The sequence below is a fragment of the Miscanthus floridulus genome, chromosome 6, assembly GCF_019320115.1.
Source record: "Miscanthus floridulus cultivar M001 chromosome 6, ASM1932011v1, whole genome shotgun sequence".
NCBI classification, from domain to species: Eukaryota; Viridiplantae; Streptophyta; class Magnoliopsida; order Poales; family Poaceae; genus Miscanthus; species Miscanthus floridulus.
In genome coordinates this window covers 21,738,596-21,763,542 of record NC_089585.1, presented here as the reverse complement: position 1 = coordinate 21,763,542, position 24,947 = coordinate 21,738,596, and the positions used below count along the sequence as shown (strand labels likewise).

At 46.5% G+C, this 24,947-nt stretch overlaps 1 protein-coding gene across 1 annotated transcript; it reads left to right on the top strand.

Annotated features, from left to right (window-relative positions):
- Nucleotides 1-14,783: 14,783 nt before the first annotated feature.
- LOC136461831 (LEAF RUST 10 DISEASE-RESISTANCE LOCUS RECEPTOR-LIKE PROTEIN KINASE-like 2.5) lies at nt 14,784-17,201 on the top strand. Its single transcript, XM_066461157.1, has 3 exons — nt 14,784-15,658; nt 15,778-15,810; nt 15,934-17,201. Exons 1-3 carry the CDS (start codon nt 14,872-14,874, stop codon nt 17,040-17,042), a joined length of 1,929 nt encoding a protein of 642 aa, XP_066317254.1. The 5' UTR covers nt 14,784-14,871; the 3' UTR covers nt 17,043-17,201.
- The last annotated feature ends 7,746 nt before the right edge of the window (nt 17,202-24,947 follow it).

Genomic DNA, 24,947 nt, shown 5'->3' with positions numbered 1-24,947 from the left:
TAAAAAAAAACTTCTGATCCATTTTTTCTTCCTAGAATTAGTATAGTTGTCACACGTCCGATTAGAGGCCCCCAAGTTGGGCCAAGCGGGCTAAGAGAGGCCCCCAAGGTCTGGGCCAAGGCGCTCGGTAGCGTGGGTACTGTTCACGTGCGCCTGCCGACAGGGGAAATCTAGATTAAGTGAGAAAATAGGCAAAAAGAAGGAAAAGTAGATTTTATTTAGGAAATAAGACTGAATAAGATCGGTTTGCTAGGAAAAGAGAAGTCCAAAGCTATAAAGACTCCTTGTCGGGTTCATAAACCCAGGATCCCTCGCGGGCCGGTTTCCCAACAAAGGCTCGGCCCAAGCAGACAGCGCGCAACTAATGGGCCGACCCAAGAATCTAAACAGCAGGCCAGAAAGGCGATCCAATCACCGACCGGAAGGTCTGGCCGAGGAGGAGCAACGCCCGTTTTCTGACTCCGGCCCACCTCTCCGATCGGAGCGCTCACTTCGGTCTCCAGCCGCCTCCGGACGGCGTCTCCGACCGGAAGGCCTGGCCAAAGCACCACTTTCGACTCCGACTCCACGTCTCCGACCGGGGTACGCAAAAACCTCGCTCACTGTTCTTCTCCGACTGGCGCAATCAGAGCCGACTGGGACCAACCGACCGGGAACGCTCGCTCAGAAAGGACCAGGGAACGAACGAAGAAAGCAAGGCAGGGCGCACAAGTCAAACCATGATACCAGGGACCGTACCTTGTACGCCTGCAGAAACATTACTCTGCAACCTCTCTGACACACAGTGTTGTAGGCGCCGACATTTTTCCTACAGTATTGCGGGCGCCATTAACTCTCATACGGTAAGGCTCCCCCCACATGCCTTTGGGCATCAACGGTGTTGTAGGCGCCGGCATTTACCGTATCGAGTGAACATGGTGAAACTCCTCACATGCCTCTAGACATCAACAGTATAGTAGGTACCGACATCTGTCATACCCGAACAAAACGACGTAGCCTCCCACGTGCATCCGACATCCAACAGTATTGTGGACGCCAACCATCATCCTGTACCCGCTGGCATGGGCAACAAGACTTAGAAGCATTCGTATTCTCTCTCTCACTTGTAAGGCCATCCACTTCATCTATAAAAGGGGATGCGCTCTCTCCCAAAAGAGGCGAGTTAATTCAGGTGATTCCAGATTCATCCGATCAACCAAGCTCACTAGCACACAACCACAGAACCGTCAGGTTCGAACCACAAGCACACGATTGAACACTTAACTTATAGCGGAGCTTCTGTCGCTCTCAGCCCTTCCGACCGGAGCCCGTCCGGACCTCTTATACCCCCTATCTTTTTCCTTCTCGTTTGTAACCCCACTGCAAACTTCGAGCACCTGGGCTCAGGAATAAAGTCATCGACCGACTTAAACTGGACGTAGAGCACGTTGCCTGAACCACTATAAATCATGTGTCATTGAGTGCTAGGCCATCTCCGATCACAACGTACAACAAAACTATAAATATTTACTTGTTGGTCACTTTCTGCACCGACACTCCTTTTATATTTACTTGGATAAAGGTCCTCTTAAAAACTATAAATATAGGGGCATGTAATCGTCTTAATCTTAAGTAAGAAATAGAGCTCTCCCTCTCTCCCTCCCTCCCACGTCACCTCCTTGTTTAAAATTGAATCTGTCTAGCCAATAACCGGTTGTTTTAGCGCTCTCAATAACTATATTTTTGTCCATACACTTACACTGCCTTACAGTTATATTTATACTGTTCTATTACTATATTTATAATTATTTCTTCAGTGTAATTTATTAGACAGAGTGATGTAATTTAAAGATAATTGCAGATCTCAGATAAATAAATGTCAATTTTTTTCAAAAAAATTATAAATTATTTTTATATATTACAAATATCAGAGAAACACGCTGTCAAATATGTCAGATTCTTCACAAATTTCGCAGCAAATTATCCATAGGTGCCAGGCACAGGTTTGCAGGAGCGTGGCCTCCCAGACGCAGGCGGGATCGGCGGTGTGGCCCCGATCCGTGTGGCCATGTGTGGCTGGCTTGGCGCTTAGCCATTGGATGCTCGCCACGTGGCGGTGGTATTGTAAAACAGTGGGCGCAGCCAGCGATTTTGGCAAACCGGCGTGGGGAACGGAGGAAGGAAATTAGAGCATCTTCAAGAGCCTCTATAAATCTCACTCTCTAAATTATTATTTAAAGAGTTATTTGCATAAAAATCGTTTTCTATATCTTTTCACTCTTTAATAGTTTTTTTATATCTCGTGAGTAGTCCAGAGAGCCATTCTTGTCTTCTATTTTTGGCTAGCGAAAAATTCGAAAAAGAAAATAGCTATATTTAGATAACCATTTAGATAAGCTGTTAGAGGATAGTTTTTTCACCAAAATCTCTATTCCTAGCATTTAGAAAGGAAATATAGAGTCTCTTAGAGAAGCTCTCAGCAGGCTGGACTCTAGGTGATGGGCCCCGCTTGTCAGCAGCTCATAAAATTCGGTTGTTGAGAACTCCCAAAACATGCTGTTGACGTTTAGCAAATCTGTTAAAATTTAAAAAACGAGGATTATTCGGAAGAACATGAACATTCTGTGAAGACCGAAGAGCGAGGATTCGAGATAGGAATTGCATTGGCACCCGAGAGATGTACCTGGAGGGAGCAGTGCTAGAGTTACGTTACGTTCACCCATTATGCAGATTGTTCAGGTTCCTAGCGTTGAAATTCAGAGCGAAAATTGGCTCCACCATTGTGCCAAATATTGAAAAAAACTTTGAAGGCCGCACAATCATAAGAGCCTAACTTATAAATATGAAAACCAACATCCTCTGAAAATAGACTGAAAATCTAAAAGCACGATCACCAATAGCGCTAACCCGAAAGGTTGCAGGAGTACTACCTAATAAGGGCCACTAAATCGGCTGAGGGACGATATTACATCGACCAACTGAGATGACCAGAAAGAACTCCTTGGAAGAGAGATGTCAGCAGGCCCCATCCTAGGCTTTCACCTTCAGGCCCAAGAGGAAGAGAGCACATAACGTGAAGTTGTTCGGGCTGGAATGGGCCTGCGTGTCATGTAATGAAAGGTCCAAGTTGGAGTGAGATAAGAGGAGGCAAGGAAGGAGTCATGGGCAGCTATCGAGCGAACTACTCTATTTTGTATTCTGGCTATCGCCAACGCACTTTTCCTAATATACATCATAGTTTCCTGTACTTCTTCCCCAAGTCTGACCGGTCGCCGCCTCACCGGCTAACACTGGTATCAAAGCCGTCGATCTCCGGCCACCGCGCATGCTGGAGAACCTCCCACCCGACCATCCCCACTTCACCCGCCTTCAACGCACCCGCGGCGCTATGGATCCCGTGGTCCGCCAGATGTTCGATGATTTGATTCACCGCTTCAACGCTTTTCGCTCCGAGTTCAACGATCTTGGTTCCCGCTTGGATCAGCGCTTCACTGAGACGAAGGCCATCCGCTCCGAGCATGACTCTACCGTCGACAGCTGCCTCGACTCCTTAGAGCAGTTCACCTCCGCCCAGTACACCACCGCCATCATCGTAGACAACTGGGGCGGCCACTTCTCCGAGCGCATCAGCGAGTTGGAGGAGCGCGTCCACGACCTCAAGACGGTCCGCTACGTCAAGATCTAGGACGAAAGTCAGCAGCGGAGGCATTCGAGGCGTGGCGTCCCTAGATCAAGAGCTCCCTCTTCAATGTTTGTTTGGAGGTGGACCGACTCTCCAAGCTCTAGGATCAAACCTGTGTCGCTCCGACCGATGGATCTCCCAGACTAGTGGTCCCTCCCGAGTTGGTCGCCGGGCATGCCTCTGCCGGATTCATGACCAACTGGCCCAGTGGGCACAACGATGCTTCGATTACATGGGATGCGGGCCATGGCCCGGTGACGACCATAACCCCGTTCCCAACCAATTGTACGTTCATCGCTCCTCCGCCTCCTTCTTCCACCATACAGGGTATCAGTCCTCCCTCTATTCCTCCTCCTAATCCACCACCAATACCTCACCTCCACCACCATTCCCGTATCCCATGCCATACTATCCACCATCTCCTCCCCATCTGCCTCCTGTTCCTCTTCCCCATCCCCACCATGTTCCTCCTGCCCAACCCCAGCCATATGTTCATCCACCACATCCTCCAATTCATCAGCCTTACCATCCACCGCCCAATCACATGCCCCACCCCCAACAGCATCATCACAACTCCAACCCCAATCCATAGCCCAATTGCATGCCACACCCCCAACAACATCATAAGTAGCTCCAACCCCAATTTGAGCCAACTTCCTAAGATGCAATTTCCCCAGTTCGATGGCGATAATCCCAAGCTCTGGCTATCACGCACTGCTTGTCATTTTGAGATGTATTCCGTCCACCCATCTATGTGGATCCACGTCGCTACTCATCATTTCACTCATGTCGCAGCGCGCTGGCTTCAGTCCATAGAGTCCTAGCTCCAAAACATCTCATGGGAAGCCTTCTCCATGCTGATTCATGAACGATTTAGTCGTGGTCAGCATGAGCTGCTCCTTCACCAATTGTTTCATATCAAAATGATGTCCACAGTCAATGATTACATCAAAAAATTCACTGATATGTTCGAACAACTTTCGGCCTATCAATCTCATCCTCATACCCTGTCTTATACCCAGTGATTCATCGATGGTCTCCGTGACAATATCAGGGCTATCATTTTGGTTGCTCGCCCACAAAACTTGGATATTGCGTGTACCCTTGCGTTGTTGCAGGAAGAAGCGGCCAATCAAGGTGTTCAAAAGGAGTACAAGCACGCAAAAGGTTCCATGTTCACTCGTAACACGACCATCAAGGACGCACTTCCTCTGCCTCCTCCTCCTCCACGTCTACCTCCCGGTGATCGGCACAATGTCGGATGGCCAGTTGAGGAAAGGCGTGCTGCAGCCAAGACCGTGATGGTTGATGACAAGCTGGCAAGACTTCACTCCTACCACAAGGCTCGTGGCCTCTGTGTCCGCTGTGGCGAGAAGTGGGCTCCAGGTCATCGCTGTGCTCCGGAACCTCAAGTACATGCACTTTAGGAAGTTTGGGCTCTTTGTGCAGAAGCATTTCAAGATCCAGATCAAGCTGATGTGGCCATACCAGATGCTCCTGATTCCAAGCATGTATTCATGCTGTTGTCATCTGCTGCTATGTCTAGGATAGATTCTCCGCGTACTATGTAGTTCCAAGGTCATTTGCAAGGCCAGCAGCTGGTGATTCTTGTTGACTCCGAGAGCAGCCATTCCTTTTTGAGCTCAGTTGTGGCTTCATCTTTGCACACCATTCGTGTGCTTCCTCGGCCAATGTCTGTCCATGTTATTGATGGTGGTTCCCTCTGTTGCAATGCTAAATTAAAGGATGCAGAGTGGTTTGTTCAGGGGTTTAGCTTCCACTCTACACTTTGTGTGCTTCCGTTGGGTTCTTATGACATGATCTTAGGCATGGACTGGATCGAGGCATTTTTGCCTATGAAGGTTGATTAGTGCAACAAGTGGATGATTATTCCACATTGGCTCTGATCATGTGTAGCTCAAGAGTGTTATCTCGGAGTCGGTTAAGGCTTCTGTTCTGCAGTTGTTTCACATTGCCGAGCCTACTTCTGCTGCTACTTCTTAACTTTTGCTAGCTATTCAGCAACTTGTGGATGAGTTCGCAGATCTCTTTAAGGAACCAACTGACTTGCCACCTCATCATCAATGCGATCACCGTATTCCTCTAGTTTCGAGTGGTCCACTAGTGGCAGTTCGCTAGTATCGGTATAAACCTGCTTTAAAAGACGAGATTGAGCAGCAAGTCTCTGATATGCTTAAGTCTGGCCTTGTTCAGCCAAGTTCAAGTTCCTTCTCTTCGCTTTTGTTGCTTGTTCGCAAGAAAGATGGTTTGTGGTTGTTCTGTGTGGACTACCGCATGCTCAATGCGCTCACAGTCAAAATCAAGTTTCTAATCCCTGTTGTTGATGAGTTGTTGGATGAGCTTTCTCAAGCTAAGTGGTTTTCTTGCTTGGACTTAAGAGCTGGTTTCAACCAGATATTGTTAGGATGATCTCCATCAGTTGGCCCAATGGTTAATTGGGCCCTTGATCCACGCCCTGATCAGGGGCGCTCAGCCGGTTCTAAGTGGCTGATGGCCCCCTGTCGCGTAGCTCTATTAAAAGGGATGGTGGGGGCTAGGGCACACGATATGAAGTTCCCCGTAGCCACCAGTGCCCCACCGTTATGTCCTAACCCCAATCCAATCTAGAAGGGGGAGCTATAAGCTACGAGAAGTCCACTGCTGCCTCTACGCTACCCAACGTCTACACCGCCACGGGACACCCCTGCTTCTCCTTCTCTGACGCCCTACATCACTGACATAGCCATGGACGGATCCTCCTCCTCCAATCCCGATGGTCAGAGATCTCCTACACCTCTCTCCCTCACTGTCTCTCTCTCTCCCGAATCATGCTCTAGGTCTAATTGATTCAACCAGTAATGAATGCACCCTCTGATCTGCACCTAGTCGGATCCTAAGGCCTAATAATGGTATCAGAGCTAGGTTTTTCTAGTGTGTTGATTTAGATCGGGGCATAATAGAGAGAAGCAAATAAAAAGAGAGGATTAACCCTAGCAAAGAAGAAAAGAAATGGGTGGGCTCATCTTGAACCCACCAAACCACTACCACCGCCTCGTCGACGCGTGGGAAGAAAACGAGTAAGAAAAAGGTAGGGGTAGTAGCAGTTTAGAAGAAGATGAAAACGATCCGATTCAGATAGAAGTAAAGGGTCCCTAACCCTAACCCTAATCAGGGGAAGAAACAGAGATGCACAGGGTTCAACTGAACCCTAACCCATCGGGGACGAAGAATAATGACTCAACTCGAACCCTAACCCATCAGGAAAGATGAACAATAACCTGAACCCTAACCCTAACCCATCGGGGAAGATGAATAGCTCCGAGAACAAGAGAAAGAAGAATCAAGTAGAAAGAATCAGGGGAAAAGTTTTAGGGAGGCGGCTTTCCTCGCCAGCCTCCACTCACTAGAGCACTCCGAGAAAGACTCCGCGTCGGTGCACCGCGATGCGTGCTAGGGTGCTGCCGCTAGGCCGCTCGACAGCGGTGCGCTCATCCGCTGGGGAGTGCGTGCGCCGGCGAGAGGGCCAGCGATGGCACCACCACCCCTCTACTAGCTCCGGTGGCCGCTGCCGCTCTAGCGCTCGGTCGCTGCCATTGAGAGAGAGAGAGAGAGAAAAGGAGAGAGAGCAAATGACTTAGGGTTCGGGGGAGCGGGCGCCGATGCCGGGTTTTGATTCGACGAGATCAACACGCTATCGTCGATCTCCATCCAATGGCTACAATCGGACCGAGATTGAGCCAAGGCGGGTGCGAGCATCGGGCCGCTTTGCCAGTCCAGGCCCAGGTTATGGCCTGGGAGGGCGCAGCGGGCACACGCGCAATAGCAGGTCGGGCTGAAGAAATAGCATTGATTTGAGTCCATTTTTCTTTTTCTTTTTCCACTAAATCATTATTTCCTAGAAAATGATTAATGGCTCAAAGAAAATTAGGAAAGAAAATTTCCCTGTGGGTAAAATTCATCAATTATCGAGTTTCTGCTGCAAAGTTTAATGTTGATTAAATCTTCTAATTAAATTCAAACCAACGGGAGAATTTAATTTGAAGAGCAGTTATATTTAGTAAATTGTGATTATGTTTATCCTCTAATTAAATTGGAACCAACGGGAAAATTTAAATTAGAGGAGTAGTCCGATTTGTTTATGTTAAATTATGGTATTGTTATCTTCTGACCAACGTTGATGATAACAATATTATAATGAATTTAAGTTCAAAGTTTAAATCTCTGATAAATTTTACACCAACGTGGTCAATTTTCAGAGTAGATATGGACCAAGAAATGCTCCTGAACTAAAAGAATGTATTTCATTATCAAGTTTCTGCTGCAATGAAGTTGATTATCTTCTAATTAAATTCAAACCAATAGGAGAATTTAATTTTGAAGAGTAGTTATATGTCTTTCAAATTAATTTATGAGTTTTATGCATTAATTATATTTTCTGCCCAACGGTGATGTAGAATTGATGTAGAAGTATCTTGTAAGTTTTATTTTTAAACCGACGAGATCACTCAGCTGTATGCCAACGAGCTGTAATGCTGGGGTATGTGAATGAAAAGGCTTGAATCAAGCCAGTTCAGGATAATTTTTTGTTAGTTTACTAATTTTCTAATTAAATTGGAACCAACGGGAAGATTTAATTAGAAAATGAAGTATCAGTGAATGTTTTAGTCGTCATGACTAAATTTTCGTATAGATATATCCCGTATGGGGATAAGTTTTGACATAGTACTTATACTTGTCAATCCTGCATGACGGGAGAAGTTTTGTAATGATTCACATGTTTTGTATCCTGCATAGCGAGAGAAGTTTGGGTAGCTCTTATGCTGTCCTAGTATTGACCGTGGCACAACAAAAATGCGTCGTCATGGTCAATACTAACCAAACGATAAGAAAAGATGCAAGTGTGACTTGCAAAAGTACTGCTAATGAAAGACCTCATTGAGTTCTTAAAGTGAATTAAGGAAAGTGTACTCCTAAACGAATCAAGAAATAACTTTGTTTACATGACACAATCATGTGAATGAAGTAAGTTATAAGTGTCTCCTCGTTTACAAGCTTTGCGAATAGTTATCGAAATTATGGCAGTAAAGTTCATGCCATATTTCGAGGGGGAGAATATTAAGATCAATTAAGAAAAATACTCTTCATTAAGAGTGAGATAAAGATCAATTAAGAAAGATACTCTTCATTAAGAGTGAGATAAAGACCGTTAGAGGAGTGCAACCGTTATAGTGCAACCATTACAACAATGATACCCTTAAGCAGAGAAATAGCTAAATTCCTGAACCTTTTAAAGTTCCGACAGAAAAATAACATATTCAGCCTCAAAGATGTTAAGGTGTTGCTTAAAGCGCCATATGAGGTTTTAACAGATTAAACCCAAAATAAGATATTTAAAGATACACTTTCTTTAGAAAAGATGGAAAGATCTGGGGAAGCATAATATGTAGAGGTATGAAGAGACCTAAGACTTAAAGAGAAGCGGGACTACGTGTCTACTTCAGTGATTCAAACACAATGAATTTCTCAATACCCGTTGATGTTGTATGACCTATACAACACCTGTTGTTGGCTCTTCGAAGAAGATGAATAATATAAACAAGGATCTTGTGATACAGGAGCCTGTAGAATCAATTGCCTCTTAGCAATGAAGAGCAACAACAGCCCCATATGAAAGTGCCAGTAGCTAAGGCCCCAGAAGGTCTCAAAGAATTAGTAAACTAGTTTTTCTGATGACTATGAAGTCTATATTAGTAAAGAAATTCAAATGGAGGGTGATCCCATCTCATTTGAAGAAGCCATGAGAAGCGTTTACTCGTTTAAATGGCAAGAAGCTATGGAAGCTGAAATGAATTCAATGAATACCAACGATATTTAGGACTTAGATGAAATTCCTAATGGAGCCAAAACAGTAGGTTGTAAATAGGTCTACAAGACAAAATGTGACTCTAAAGGGAATGTAAAAAGATATAAAGCATAACTTGTAGCAAAAGGCTTTATGCAAAAAGGATGAATAGATTACGATGAGAGTTTTCTCTCCAGACTCATGCAAGGATTCTTTAGAATCAAAATGATGTTATTGGCACATTATGATTTAGAGTTACATCAGATGGATGTAAAGATGACATTCCTCAACGGGGATTTGTATGAAAACATTAACATGGCACAACCTAAAGGTTTTGTCATGGAAGAAAAAGAATGTATGGGATGCCACCCGTAGAAATCCATTTATGGATTAAAAGTAAGTCTCTAGATAGTAGTATTTGAAGTTGATGGAACGATAAGAAAGTTTGGATTTTAAAGAAAATAAGAAGGACAATAGCGTTATGTGAAGATCAAGAATAGAAAATTCATTTTCCACATCCTGTGAATAGATGACATTCTACTCACTAGTAGTGATGTTAATCTGTCATTGGAGAAGAAGTTTTTTCCTCAAATTTCAATGTGAATGATCTTGGTGAAGCGTCATTGGTTCGAGGAATCAAAATTCACCGAGATAAAAGAAAATGGGGGTATTGAGACCATCGAAAAGGCATACTTAGAAAAGATTCTAAAGAAATAAAATATACATGCGAGTAAACCTACGCCTGATCCTATAGTCAAGGGTAATAGATAAGGGAACTTTCAGTGTTCCAGGAATCGATATGAGATCGATCGAATGAACATGGTTCCATATGCTTCAGCTGTTGAAAGCTTGATGAGTGTACAAGTACAAGTAAGAACTTACCCTGACGTAGTTTACGTATCTGGGATATTTTAACAGAAGTCCAGTCCAGATATAGATCACTGAAATGGAGTTGAGAATGTCTTGTAATTTTTGCAAAGTATCATAAGCCTCATGCTGAGTAAGAAAGAACAAGTACTCGTATATAGTTGTGGGTACAAATGTTTAGTTTTGGCGAGATATGTAGTGAAATCCATAGTAGTTGCTAACACTCGTAGTTAGAGTATTATTGTGGAAAAGCTCCAAAGAAACTGTTATGGTGTCATCAATGATGCATACCATAGTATAGCTTGACATGAGATTTAAGGAACAGGCAAAAAGAGGTTAAGGGAATTTGTACCCGAATTTAACAATGGTAGACAACAGCAATAACCATTTAAAGTAAGTTAACTTCTAAGACAACATATCAAGTGTGCTGCCAAACACATTAGCACTAAGTTATTTGTTGTAAAGGAGAAAATCCAGAATCATTTTGAAAGCATTGAGTATATAAGTATCAAGTAAGTATTTACGGATCCGCTTACCAAAGGCTTATCATCCAGTGCGTTCAGAGAACACACAGTCGACATGGGTTTACGGAAAAGCCTATGATTTCTAGATACTAAGGGCCTAGCTGAGTATCTGTTTTAAAATAGAGAGGTGCATTGTAGCTGTTAAATTTAATGGCAACTGACGTGACGATGAGGTACGCTCTATGCACTGATCTGTGATGGAATGGGAAAAGATAAAGAAGGTTGAGTTTAAGTCATAAGGTGAGATCAAGAGGGAGAATGTTAGGATGATCTCCACCATTTGGCTCAATGGCCAATTGGGCCCTTGATCCGCGCCTTGATCGGGGACACTCAGCCGGTTCTAGGTGGTTGATGGCCCCCGCCGCTCAGCTCTATTAAAAGGGACGGTGGGGGCTGGGGCACATGATACGAGGTTTCCCATAGCCACCAGCGCCCCACCGTGATGTCTTAACCCCAATCCGATCTAGAAGGGGGAGCTGTAAGCGACGGGAAGTCCACTGCCGTCTCTACGCCACCCGACGTCTAAGCCGCCGCGGGACTCCCCTGCTTCTCCTTCTCCGACGCCCTACATCACCGACATGGCCATGGATGGATCATCCTCCTCCAAGCCCGACGGTCAGTGATCTCCTGCACCTCTCTCCCTCACTGTTTCTCTCTCCTGAAGCATGCTCTAGGTCTAATTGATTCAACCAGTAATGAATACACCCTTTGATGTGCACCTAGATGGATCCTAAGGCCTAACAGATACGGCTAGCACCAGGTGAAGAACATAAGACGGCTTTTCAGACTCACTGAGGGCAGTTCGAATTCACCGTCATGGCTTTCAGACTTACTGGATCTCTGAATTCTTTCCAAGGTGCTATGAACACTACCTTGAAGCCTCTGTTGCGTAAATGTGCCCTTTGTTCTTTGATGACATCCTCGTCTATAGCCGAACATTGGAAGAACATCTCGTACATCTTCGTCAGGTCTTTCAGTTGCTGGCTGCAGATCAGTGGATGGTAAAATTCAGCAAGTGCCAGTTTGCAAAGCAGTCCATCTCTTACTTGGGGCACATTGTCAGTTCCGAGGGCGTCTCTACTGATCCGGGCAAGATTGAATTGATTCAGCGCTGGCCCCAGCCCAAGGACGTCAAGGAATTGCGCAGCTTCCTCGGCCTAGCTGGATATTACCGCAAATTCATCCAGAATTATGCTGTTTTGGCCAGACCACTCACCGACCTGCTCAAGAAAGGTGTCTTCTTCGTTTGGACTCAGGCACATACAGCGGCTTTCGACGCACTCAAGTCCGCTCTGGTCTCTGCACCTGTGCTCGCCCTTCAGGATTTCACTAAGCCGTTCCACATCCAAACTGACGCCAGTGATTCGGGGGTCGGTGCTGTTCTGCTTCAAGAAGGCCACCCACTAGCTTTCGTCAGTAAGTTCTTGGGGCCACGCACTCGAGCTCTATCTACATACGACAAAGAGTTCCTGGCTATCCTGGTCGCCGTGGGGCAGTGGCATTCGTACCTTCAACATGCTGAATTCGTCATTTATACGGATCAGCGGAGCTTGATGCACATTACTGAGCAACGCTTACATACACCCTGGCAGCTTAAAATGCATACTAAACTGGCCGGTTTGCAGTACAAGGTGATATACAAACCTGGCTCTAATTCTGCTGCTGATGCCCTATCCCGTCACCCTGAACCACCTGCTCAGCTTCAAGCTATTTCGGTATCCACTCCAAATTGGTTGTCTGAAGTGGTGGCTGGTTATTCTGATGACTCGGAGTCCAAGCAGTTGTTACAGGAGCTGTCTGTGAACCCTCAAGCTCGTCCTCCGTTCTCGTTTCAGAGTGGTATCATTCGCCATTCGGGTCGCATTTGGATAGGTGACAACCTAATTTTGCAAGAGCGCATTACCTCTGCCCTCCATGACAGCGCGCTGGGGGGCCATTCAGGCTTTCCTGTTACCTACAGCCGGGTTAAGAAGCTCTTCTATTGGCGTGGTATGAAGTCAACAGTAAAATCCTTTGTTACTACTTGTGCTGTCTGCCTGCAGGCAAAGCCAGACAGGGCGAAGTACCCGGGCCTTCTGTCACCATTGCCTGTTCCTTCAGCAGCTTGGCAGGTAATTTCCATGGACTTCATTGATGGATTACCCACGTCGGGGCATGCTAACTGTATTATGGTGGTGGTGGATAAACTCAGTAAGTTTGCCCATTTTGTTCCCCTACATCATCCATATACTGCCCCTAAAGTTGCACAGGCCTTCTTAGACAATGTCTTCAGACTTCATGGTCTCCCAACTCACATCATATCAGACAGAGACCCGGTATTCACCAGCTCCTTTTGGCTTGAGCTCTTCCGCCTAGCACAAGTTACTTTGGCAATGAGCTCTGCTTATCATCCCCAATCGGACGGTCAGACCGAACGCAGTCAACCAATGCCTAGAGACATATCTCCATTGCTTTGTTCACTCTTGTCCGAGGCAATGGCTTCGCTGGCTACCTCTTGCCGAATACTGGTACAATACCAGTGATCACTCGGCGCTTGGGAAATCTCCGTTCGAGGTACTCTATGGTCACTCACCCCGTTGCTGAGCTTTTGACAATGATGACTGTTGTGCGCCAACATCTCCACCAGGCGCAGCAGCGCATGTCCCAGGCGGATAAGCGCCGTTTAGAGCGCTCGTTTTTTTTTTCACGAGCGGGTCTTTTACCCGTATTTTATTAAGAGGAAGGGCCTAAAGAAGGCCCGGTAACCGGATACAAAGGGCCTAAAGAGCGCTCGTTCGAAGTCGGCGACTACGTCTTCCTCCGGCTGCAACCGTATGTTCAGTCCTCTCTGGAGGCCGCGGTCACCCCACAAGCTCTGCTTCTAGTATTTCGGGCCATTCAAGATCCTGTCCAAGGTTGGCACGTACGGTGGCGTACAAGCTCCAGCTTCCTCCATCATCGGCGATCCACCCGGTCTTTCACGTGTCGCTGCTCAAGCCGGCGCCACCGTCTGCTTCAATCGGCATCGCCATCTTGCTCGACCCCGACAAACATGCTGCAGATTCCGGAGCGCGTGCTTCAGTCTCGTCTTCACCACCGCGCCTCCCGGACCATCCAGCAACTGTTGATCAAATGGTCCGACCTCGACGAGGAGCTCGCCACCTGGGAAGATGCCGAGGCCATCAAGCAGCGGTTCCCCGCCGCGCCGGCATGGGGACATGCCGGAACCCAAGGAGGGGGATGTCAGCAGGCCCCATCCTGGGCTTCCAGAAGCAGCCGTCAGGCCCAAGAGGAAGAGAGCACGCAACGTGAAGTTGTCCGGGCCAGAATGGGCCTGCGTGTCATGTAATGAGAGGCCCAAGTCGGAGTGAGATAAGAGAAGGCAAGGAAGGAGTCGTGGGCAGCTATCGAGTGAACTACTCTATTTTGTATTCTGACTATCGCCAACGCGCTTTTCCTAATATACATCGTAGTTTCCTGTACTTCTTCCCCAAGTCCGGCCGGCCGCCGCCTAACAGGCTAACAGAGCATGATCAAAACTGATCGGCAGGTTGAAACGACGACCAATCTCAGCCTCAACCGATTTCCCAGGCCTGAGATCAAGCCCAGGAAGCTCCATGGGAGAGGAGATCAAGGAGATGAGCGCCATGGTGACGTGTGGTAGGGTGGAGAGGGGCCATCACAATTAGTGTATTAAGCTGGTAGAGAATATGATGACTAGACTCAAACTACACAAATTTTACAATGCTCCGGTCCTGACCAATTCTTCGGTCTCCTACCGCGTAAGACGACTTTTTTTTTTTTTTTGTCATTTACTAGTCCAACCCTGCTATATGTGTATGCGTGCGGTGAGCAGTCATCCATTTTTTTGGACGCAGTCATCAAATTTGCCAACTGCATCATTTTTTGTTTGAACGCAGCCATCAAATTTGCCAACCTTAGCTTCCAAGCTCCAACCATGCTGCGTTGAACTCTTGTCGTCTCATTCTCAGATTTTGATGGAAAGCTTCAGCTCCACAAGAACTTCCAAGCCACAGCTATGCATCCCTCTCAGGTTGCTCATGTTGGCAATCCTAGTAACCTCCTTGCAGCAGCTGGCAACCGCCATCGATGCCACCACCACCAGAGACTCCGATTGCCCGACGGCGACATGCGGCAACCTGACTATCACCTACCCGTTCACCCTGGGCGGCCGGGGCAAGTCCTCCTGCGGCCCGCCGGCGTTCCAGCTCACTTCCGCGTCCGGCGCCGCGTTCCTGGGCACCACCTCGTACATGAGGGTCCTCGACATCGACTACGTCAGCCGCTCCCTCGTGGCCGTGCACGTCCTCATGGCCGCCGACGCCGCTTGCTCCGTCATCTTCAACGTGTCCTCCGCCTTCGCGATCACGGACAGGTTCACGATCAGCGCCAGCAACCGGGAGCTCTACATCATGTCCAGGTGCGGCGGGACGCTGCCGCCGCTCGGTGCCGTCCCCGTGACCAACTGCAGCAGCAACAGCAGCCGCACGTTCGCTTACCTCGGGGGAGGTTACGGCACAGGCAGGCCGCCGGCGAACGACGGCCGCTGCGAGCTCGCGGTGTTCCCCGTGCTTGGGTCGGAGGCGGATGGCGCGACGGCTGCCAGCTACCGACGGCTCATAAGGGGCGGGTTCCGGCTGGAGTGGGAACCTGTCGGTGACTGCAACGCCTGCAGAGCGAGCGGCGGCCGGTGCCGGTACGATGCCAGCACGGCGGCGTTCGCGTGCCTTTGCTCGGACGGGATCTTGCGTTCGTCGACATGCGGTGAGCTAAGAATTAAACACTCACAAAGTTCTAAAGAGCATACTGCAGAAGTTCAGAGTTGATTCACAATCTTATATTCTCAGCAATCAGCATGACTTTTCACTGAATTTTTCATACAGATGGAAAGCGCACGCGCAAGTTAGCTCTGATTGGTAAGTATATTGCTGCATCATACGGAGTATATAATCTATAATCAAATGCATATGATCTAGTGGCTTCATGCTCAGTTGCTCTGCTTTTTGCTGAATCTTTTTTCTAAAAAAATATATTTTCAGTGTCGATGTGTATCGTGGCTACTACCTTGGTTTTCATTTGTCTAGCTTGGCTGATTTACCGTCGGAAGCAAAAATTCAGATCAGGTTTCTGGCGAGCCTTCTCTACCGATCAATCAAATGAAGAAGTACTAAAAAGGTGTGGTTCTCTTGCTCCACAAAGGTACAAGTACTCGGAGCTGAAGAAAATAACCAAATCTTTCAAGGAAAAGCTAGGAGAAGGAGGTTATGGAGTGGTATTCAAGGGAAGCCTTCGAGATGGCCGAGTCGTCGCTGTGAAGCTCTTGAAAGGTTCCAAAGGCAATGGGGAGGATTTTGTGAACGAAGTTATGAGCATCAGTCAGACATCTCATATAAACATCGTTAACCTTCTTGGGTATTGTTTAGAAGGATCAAAGCGGGCGCTTGTCTACGAGTACATGCCCAATGGTTCTTTGGAGAAGCATATTTATTCAGAGCAGCTGGTTATTGGATGGGAAATGTTGCTCAAAATCGCCATTGGTATTGCACGAGGATTGGAGTATTTACACCAAGGGTGCAACACTCGCATAATCCATTTCGATATCAAACCTCACAACATCCTTCTGGATAATGAGTTCTGTCCGAAGATTTCAGATTTTGGTCTGGCAAAGCTATGCCGCCTTAATGATGGAAGCATCCTTTCGACGGCGGAAGCAAGAGGGACTATTGGTTTCATTGCACCAGAAGTGTTCTCTAGAGCTTTTGGGGCTGTCTCAACAAAATCAGATGTTTATAGCTACGGAATGATGCTCCTGGAAATGGTCCGGGGGAAAACCAACATGAAAGGATCTGCAGACAACTCAAGTGAAACATTTTTTCCACATTTGCTTTACGATCATCTCGCGGGGGACATGCAGCGTTGCCAAGTTGCAGATCAAACTGAAGAGATTGCAAGAAAACTGACCTCGGTTGGTTTATTTTGCATACAAATGGCACCTGATGACCGCCCTTCCATGAGCAGAGTCATAGAGATGTTGGAGAAGAGCGCCAACGAGTTCGAGATGCCACCGAGGCCATTCCTCTACTCCCCATTGCAGTCAGCAAATGCTTCATCCATTACAACAGTCACGGTATCGATGTCTTCGTCATGATATATATGGTTGTTGTGGCATAAAATTGACATCAGGATAGTCCGGTTGTTGACTTGTTATGGCATAAAATTGACAGCAGGACAGTTCTAGTTCTCTTTATTACTTTGTTACCGGATGGTGTGGTGGATATGTGTAACTTTTCAAAGTTACAATGTTAATAACTTTTTCCCAGTTTCATGGCTGTACTCTAAGATGCACATTGGAGCGAACGGGTACCTAGCCTACTTGTACTTGTCACAGGAGTCTTAGTAGCACTTATGCGGGCGGATTTAAACATGCCTGGGTTACAAAAACACCTCTTGTCAGCTGTGTTTTCTTGTGTATACATGTAACCACCATTGCCGCTTTTAGCGAGATGTGCATGACCGTAGGCATGTATCCTGGATGCTCGGTGGCGAATGGCGATCATATACATCTACAGAAATAGTAGGAGCATTGCCCTTCACTAATTAAGTTTAGGAATAGTCCATCTACTAGATTTTAAAGTTCAACAACATCGACGATGTACTGCGACTGCGACAGGTATAGTCAACTGGAGCAGCACAAAGGAATTACTCCCTCTATTCCAAAAATTTAAAGTTCAATAACAAGATGTTTTAGTTTTGTCCTAAGTCAAACTGGTTTGACCAAATTATACACTAAAATACTAATATTTATTTATATTACCAAATAAGTATCAATGAATTTATCACATATTTTTATAGTATACCTATTTAGTGTCATAAGTATTAGCAAATTTCTTTATAGACTTGATTAAATTTAAGATAGTTTGACTTAAAAGACAAAACTTAAAAGTTTTTTTTTTGACTGAAGGAGAAACAGACGCGAACTCGTAGTAAAGCACTCTGTCCTATATGTGGTATATGCCGGTCTCCTGAGTCTCCTAGGTCGTGTGCCTCTTGCCGTGTTACTTCGCGTGCCAGGCCTGCGCACTGAAAATCTGTCACGGTATCACCGCGCTCCTTCTAGATGTTCCACTAAACCTGCAGGATAGTTCCTGCTATATATGCTCCGGTGTTCTTTGGGCCATTCAGCTACTTTAGGTGTACAATCAGCTCACCAAGTTTGACCTGACCCTGGTGTGTATGTTGGTCAAGATTCTATGGCAAGTTGATAATCAAAATTGCACAGCGGCAACTAACATCTGGTCTCGTTCGGCGGATTACCATGACTCAGATACTGATATGCCAAGACTGAAGAACGTCTTTTGGTGTCAGCAGTTCTTTTTTCTACGGAAATCTTTACTTGTATAGAAGTCGGTCGTTATCTCTTGCCTCTTGGTGAACTTTTGATGGTTATCACGTCCTAGGCTGCTCTCTCTCTCTCTCTCTCTCTCGATTCGTCCTAGGCTGCTCTCTCGAATCGGATTGTTCTAGTCAGCCGCAAACTTGCCTGTTAATCCCTTCGGACTAGCGCCTGGACGTCCGATCGTAGGAGATGTCCGAACGCTGCTCCCGTTCAAGCGTATCCACCGCGCCCCATCCCATCCACGCGTGATAGAAGCGCACCCCCCCCAGTAGCAGGATAGATCACATTGTAACATGTGCAACACCCTATCAAAACCTCAAGATCCAACAATTGCAGCATATGTCTGAAGAAAGACGAAACACTTAAAACATATGTCTAAAACACTTGCAAAAACACTTAAAAAATATTTGAAAACCATTGCAAAACATACGCAACATCCAAATAAAACACTTACAATATATGTGAAGGACCGGAAACGGCGACCAGAGGGGGGGTGAATGGGAGCCTCAAATTTCTTTTGAAATCTTCGACCACTGTCCCAACATCAATCCCCAAAAAGCATACACGAAAGATTTGATGACCACGACCCTAGAGAAGGGTGGATGCTCCCTCAGAACACAGCGGGTCACCATAGAGCAAACGGAACACAGATCAAAGCTCAAACGAGCAAACTCCCAAAAGAAAACAGCACTGCTCCTGCAAATATCGGACACCGTCCGGTATTATATCGGACACGTCCGGTATTTTCCAGACACGTCCGGTATGATATCGGACACGTCCGGGATTTTCAGCAGCAAGCTGACCAAAAGAGAAAAATCCAAAACCCCATCAAACGGTGTCCAAAAATCATGAAATTTTAACCATAGCTCTTTAGACACCAAGGGAAGGTCTCCACAAAATTTCAGCTCAAAACTCCAAAGTGAGAAATATCGGACACGTCCGGTATGATATCGGACACGTCCGGTATGAACGAACAGTTTCTCGGAAAAAATTAAATCAAGCCATAACTTGATCAAATCAACTCCAAATGACTTGAAATTTTGCACAAGAGTTCACAAGCGAGTAGAAAGGCAACCTCTAAAAGATCATAGCCCGAGACAAACTCTAACTCCGTGAATCGAAGGAATTGAAGAAAACCCCCAAGAAATAGGTCAAGAACTAAAATTGCCCGGATCTGCGATCTCGTGAGGAATTAGTGGATTTCCTTCGGTGGAAAGCTTCTACTCATGTCACTGATCGATCCAAGGCAACAAGAACGAACCAAAACCGTCCCAAATCGAAGAAACGAGAGGGGAAACAAGAAGGGACAAAAGGAGCTCGTGAAGAACACCAAAATCACATCAAGAACACAACTAAATCATGAATCCCGGAGGACATACGGTGGTTACGGCCACCGATTCCTTTAAAACCAAGTCACAATTTGAGTTGTGGACCTCTCTCATACATGGAAGCAAACTAGAGGAAGAAACCCTAAAGGAGAAAATGAAAACTAGAGGAGGTAAGGAAGATGGGGGCTCCCTCATCCTATTTAACAGGGCTATTACACATTTCCAGTTTTGCCCCTGGATACAAATGAGTTGAACCGCTAAGCCCAAGGGCGTTGTTGTCCAACCCGGTGTAATCTTGATCCGACGGCCACCGCGCCTTCTCACCGGTAGCTTCGCCTCGACGCGAACTCTCCGATGCCGCCACGTGCCGTCCGTCCCTCCTCGGAACCTCCGCCCGGGTTTTGAGGCCCAAACCCGTAAACCGTCCATCCGATGGTTTTGAGGCCCAAACCATCAAACCGTCCGCGAGTAGCGTACTCCATACGCGTCCCCCGCCATCCGACGCGTGTCACCGCCGTCCTCGACCGGCCGGCCCGCCAAGTCCTCCTGAGCCTCGCTCGACTCACGCGTCCGCCGTCTTGACCCGGTCAACACCGTCACTCCATGTCTTCTTGCACTTGTCGATGTCCCAAGTGTCAGCCACCATGGCTAGTCACCCGGCCTCTGGGTCCCTCGGTCCAAGCCTCACGTCCGTCCTTCACCGCTCCCGGTCTGTCGGCACGGCACGTCCTCCTTGACCTTCACCTCGCCGTCGACCACCACATCCGAGCTCCACACCTGCACAACACAAGCCAAAAGACATGTCGCACACATAGTTTTCGCCATGGTAGGGTTAGTCACCACTCAACCTACTTCGTGGATCACATTGACAATCACTCATCACAAAACGAACACACAAGGGTACTTGTCAACCTTGTGTTCGCAATCTCCCCCTTGATGAGTGCATTGTCAACACCAATACACGAACAGCTTGAGCAAAAGAAAAAGAAGAAGAAGAGAAAAGAAAGAACTCACCCAAATGACCAAAAGCCAAAGAAAAGCCAAAAACTGGGTCATTTGAAGGTGAGCAAAACTTGGTCCCCAAAGACATGGGCAACGGCTCGACGCAACCAAGTAAAACAAAACTAGCCCTCAAGAAGAGGCAACGGGCTCAACACCACTAGCAAAGCTCGAAAAACCGAAAAACTGCTAGACCCTCCAGAAGAGGCAAAGGCTCAACACATCTAGCAACACACCTCAAATGCAAAACTGCTAGACCCTCCAGAAGAGGCAAAAGCTCAACACATCTAGCAAAACACCTCAAATGCAACTCCCCCTGAACAAGTGCAATCTCTCTCAAATGAATGCATATCGCTCAACTTTAGGTGACATTGTGAGTGTGGAAACTTCTCCCCCTTGTTGACACATGCACTTATCAAGCTAGATCCCAAAGATTGCATCTTCCCCTCAAATTATGCTATGAATGCAGAAATGCACGAATGCAGAAGCTTCAAGATTATAGTAAGTAGATTGAAAAGAGGCTCTAGTTGATGCTGTCATGTATATATAGCAACACATACAAGTGCTAGCAAATGCTCAAAGTGACCAAATGAGACAAAATATGGCATTTAAGCAATTTTGATCAAGTTTGAGCAATTTTAAAGGAGGGTTCACCACCAAAGGAGCACATAGCAAAAATAGACAGGAGATCGACCTTGTGCTACACATGTATGCAAAGTGAACTACCCCAAACAAAGTTCACACATCATGTCATGAGACAAACTTGTGGTTTGATCAAATTTTAGACACCAATTGAAATTTATCAGAGTTATGCAGCTTATTACCAAAGTTTGTCAGACAAGTGTGTGCGGGAGGTTATCTGTGCCACCAAAACCTGACTTAGCGACCATGTCAAGCCTATGCCAAAAGCAATCAGAAGCTTAAGACAATGATCTCGGTATCCATTATAGAGCTCAAGTTCACCAATAAGTGCAATTTGGAGCTGTCTCGATACTCTGACATAGGATAGTACAGACCCATCCCGATCTTTTCAATTCACTTAGTTTGATTTTCAAGTTTTAGTACAAATTCAAGTTTCTCAAGCAAGTGTGTAACTCAAAGTATGAGCCGTAGCAACTAAGCATATACATGAAGCAAGAAAAAAGATCTCAACACATTCTACACATGCTAGTGCCACAAGTAGTGGTGAACACATTTCATGTTTCAACAAGTTTTAATCAAGTTCACAGTTTGGAAAATAAGCTTAGCTCATAACATGCATCAATTGATCAAGAGGAGCCTAAGCCAAAAGCACATCATGTATATCCATAACATCCCCAACAAGAGCATAGTGTCAATCTAGCTACTATAAGGATGAAGCTCAGGATGCAATATGATACATGATGATATGATATGCAAGTATGATATAAAAACAAAAACAAAGACTAAACTACAAAGAAAAGCAAAACTAGAATACAACAACCAAAGTTCCCCTCCTCTAAAAAGGGAAACAAACTCCAAGCTCCCCTCGCAAGCGAGCAAACTGGGCTTGGTCAAGTGGTTTGGTGAAGATATCTGTGAGCTGGTTTTGGGTATTAATGTGGTGCAGATCAATATCACCTTTCTCATAGTGGTCACGCAAGAAGTGAAAGCGAACTTCTATGTGCTTTGTCTTTGAGTGAAGGACTGGGTTTTTGGCTACACTTATGGCGCTGGTGCTGTTACAATACAAAGGCACTCGCCTAAACTCTAACCCAAAGTCTCTCAGAGTAGCTATCATCCAAAGCAACTGGGAACAACAAGCAGCAGCAGCAACATACTCAGCTTCTGTGCTGGATTAGGCAACGCTAGACTGCTTGCGAGAAGACCAAGACACAAGAGAAGATCCAAGAAACTGACAAGTCCCCGAAGTGGACTTCCTCTCAACACGACAACCAGCATAATCCGCATCAGAATACCCACAAAGAGAAAGGGAGGAGGAAGCTGAAAACCAAAGACTAAACTCGGGTGTGAAACGAAGGTACCTGAGGATCCGCTTGATGGCTTGACGATGAGACGTGCGCGGAGAAGACTGAAAACGCGCACACAAGCAGACTGCGAATTGGATGTCCGGTCTCGTCGCCGTTAGGTACAGCAGGGACCCGATCATGCTTCGGTATTCCTTCTGGTCCACTGCTTCTCCCTCCTTGTCCTCATCTAGGGCCGTCGTGGTTGACATGGGCGTCGAAAGAGGCTTGGCCTCACCCATATCAAATTTCTTGAGCACGTCCTTGGTATACTTGCCTTGGTGCACGAACGTCCCCTCATGAGTTTGCTTGATTTGCAGCCCAAGGAAGAAAGTCAATTCGCCCATCATGCTCATCTCAAATTCCCTGCTCATAGTATCTGAAAACTTGGCAACAAGAGCATGAGAAGAGCCACCAAAGATTATATCATCCACGTATATCTGAACTAAAAGGATGTCTGTGCCTTGCTTGAGGAGGAACAGAGTCTTATCTATGGAACCCATCCTAAAACCCTTATCAAGCAAGAAAGCTTTCAAACGCTCATACCAGGCTCTCGGGGCTTGTTTCAAACCATACAAGGCTTTGTGGAGTTTAAAAACATGGTTGGGGTACTTTGGATTTTCAAAGCCAGGGGGTTGCCTCACATAAACCTCTTCCTCTATGTACCCATTCAAGAAGGCACTCTTTACATCCATCTGATACAGCTTGAACCCTTTCGAAGCTGCAAATGCTAAAAGAATCCTAATGGCTTCTAGACGGGCAACAGGAGCAAAGGTTTCTTCATAGTCTATTCCCTCTTTTTGGCAAAAACCCTGAGCCACTAATCTTGCCTTGTTTCTCACCACCACCCCATCCTCACTCTGCTTGTTCTTGTAAACCCACTTTGTACCTATGGGGTGGCACTCTGGTGGAGGTGGAACTAAAACCCACACTTGGTTCCGCTCAAAGTTCTCTAACTCCTCGTGCATAGCATTAACCCAATCGGCATTAGATAGTGCGTGTCCAATATCTCGAGGCTCAAAAGAAGCTACAAAAGCAGAATGAGCGAAATGGGAAATATGATAAGACTTGGAACGCGTTACCCTTTCGTCGATGTCGCCGATCATGGTCTGAGGAGGATGGCGTCGCTGGATATGTCGAGGTGCACCCAAAGACGAAGTCGCCACCCCCTCATCCACAGCTAGGGCCTCCTCAGTCGATTGAGGAAGCGGCTCGCACGGACCCCATGAAGTAGAGGTGGAGGGCTCGGGGCCGTGAGCCGAAGGGGTCGAAGCTGGCTCGATCGGGGCAGCCGGTTGAGATGGCTTGGGATCATCCCAATCGACGTCATCGTCATCCTCAACAAAAATGCTATCACCCATCTCTTCATCACCTGCACGTTCAAAGACCGAAATAGAAGAGGGCATGGTTTCGTTGAAGGTGACTTCACAAGTCTCCACAACACGGTTAGTCTCAAGATTAAGCACACGGTACGCATGTGAATGAGAAGCGTAACCGAGAAATATACCGTCCGAAGATCTAGATTCAAACTTGTCAAGATTACCTTGCTTAAGAATGAAGCACCTACAACCGAAGACTCGAAGATGACTCACCTTGGGTGGACGCCCAAACCACAATTCATAGGATGTCTTCTTTAAGAAAGCACGAAGAAAAATGCGGTTTGAAACATGGCAGGCGGTGTTGATGGCTTTGGCCCAGTAACGCCTAGGAGTCCTATGCTCATCGAGCATCGTCCTGGCCATTTCAACCAAAGTCCAATTTTTGCGCTCAACAACACCATTCTGCTGAGGGACATAGGGCGAAGAAAACTGATGTTCAAGACCCAAGGAAGCACAAAAGGTGTCAAACTGAGAGTTTTTGAACTCAGTGCCATTGTCACTGCGGATAGCTCGTATGGCATTCTTTGGTAACTCAGTTTGCAACCTCAAGATCAAGTCACGAGCATGAGAAAACGCTTCGTCCTTGCCCTCCATGAAAAACACCCAAGAATAACGAGAAAAATCATCCACGATCACTAGAACGTACCACTTCCCTCCCTCTGACTGAACCCGAGCTGGACCAACAGTGTCCATATGGAGTAGCTCACCGGGTCTCGTGGTCATGACCTGAGTCACTGGAGGATGGGAAGCAGCCACCATCTTTCCGTGGCGACAGGGATGGCATACCAGATCCTTCTCAAACTTAAGTTTGGGCAATCCTCGGATCATGTCAAGAGAACTCAACCTCACTAGGAGATCGAAGCTCAAGTGACCAAGTCTCCTATGCCACTTCCACAAATCAGAAGAAGATCCGGCAACCAAACAGCGAGAAGAACCGAAAGACTGAGAGAAATCAGCTCTGAAAAC

What these genes read in the sequence shown, in the direction of transcription:
- LOC136461831 (XM_066461157.1), top strand. Translation starts at nt 14,872, where the DNA reads ATGGAAAGCTTCAGCTCCACAAGAACTTCCAAGCCACAGCTATGCATC. An exon ending in CTTGCGTTCGTCGACATGCG is followed by an intron (nt 15,659 to 15,777) that starts GTGAGCTAAGAA and finishes TTTTTCATACAG; the next exon opens with ATGGAAAGCGCACGCGCAAG. An exon ending in GCGCAAGTTAGCTCTGATTG is followed by an intron (nt 15,811 to 15,933) that starts GTAAGTATATTG and finishes ATATATTTTCAG; the next exon opens with TGTCGATGTGTATCGTGGCT.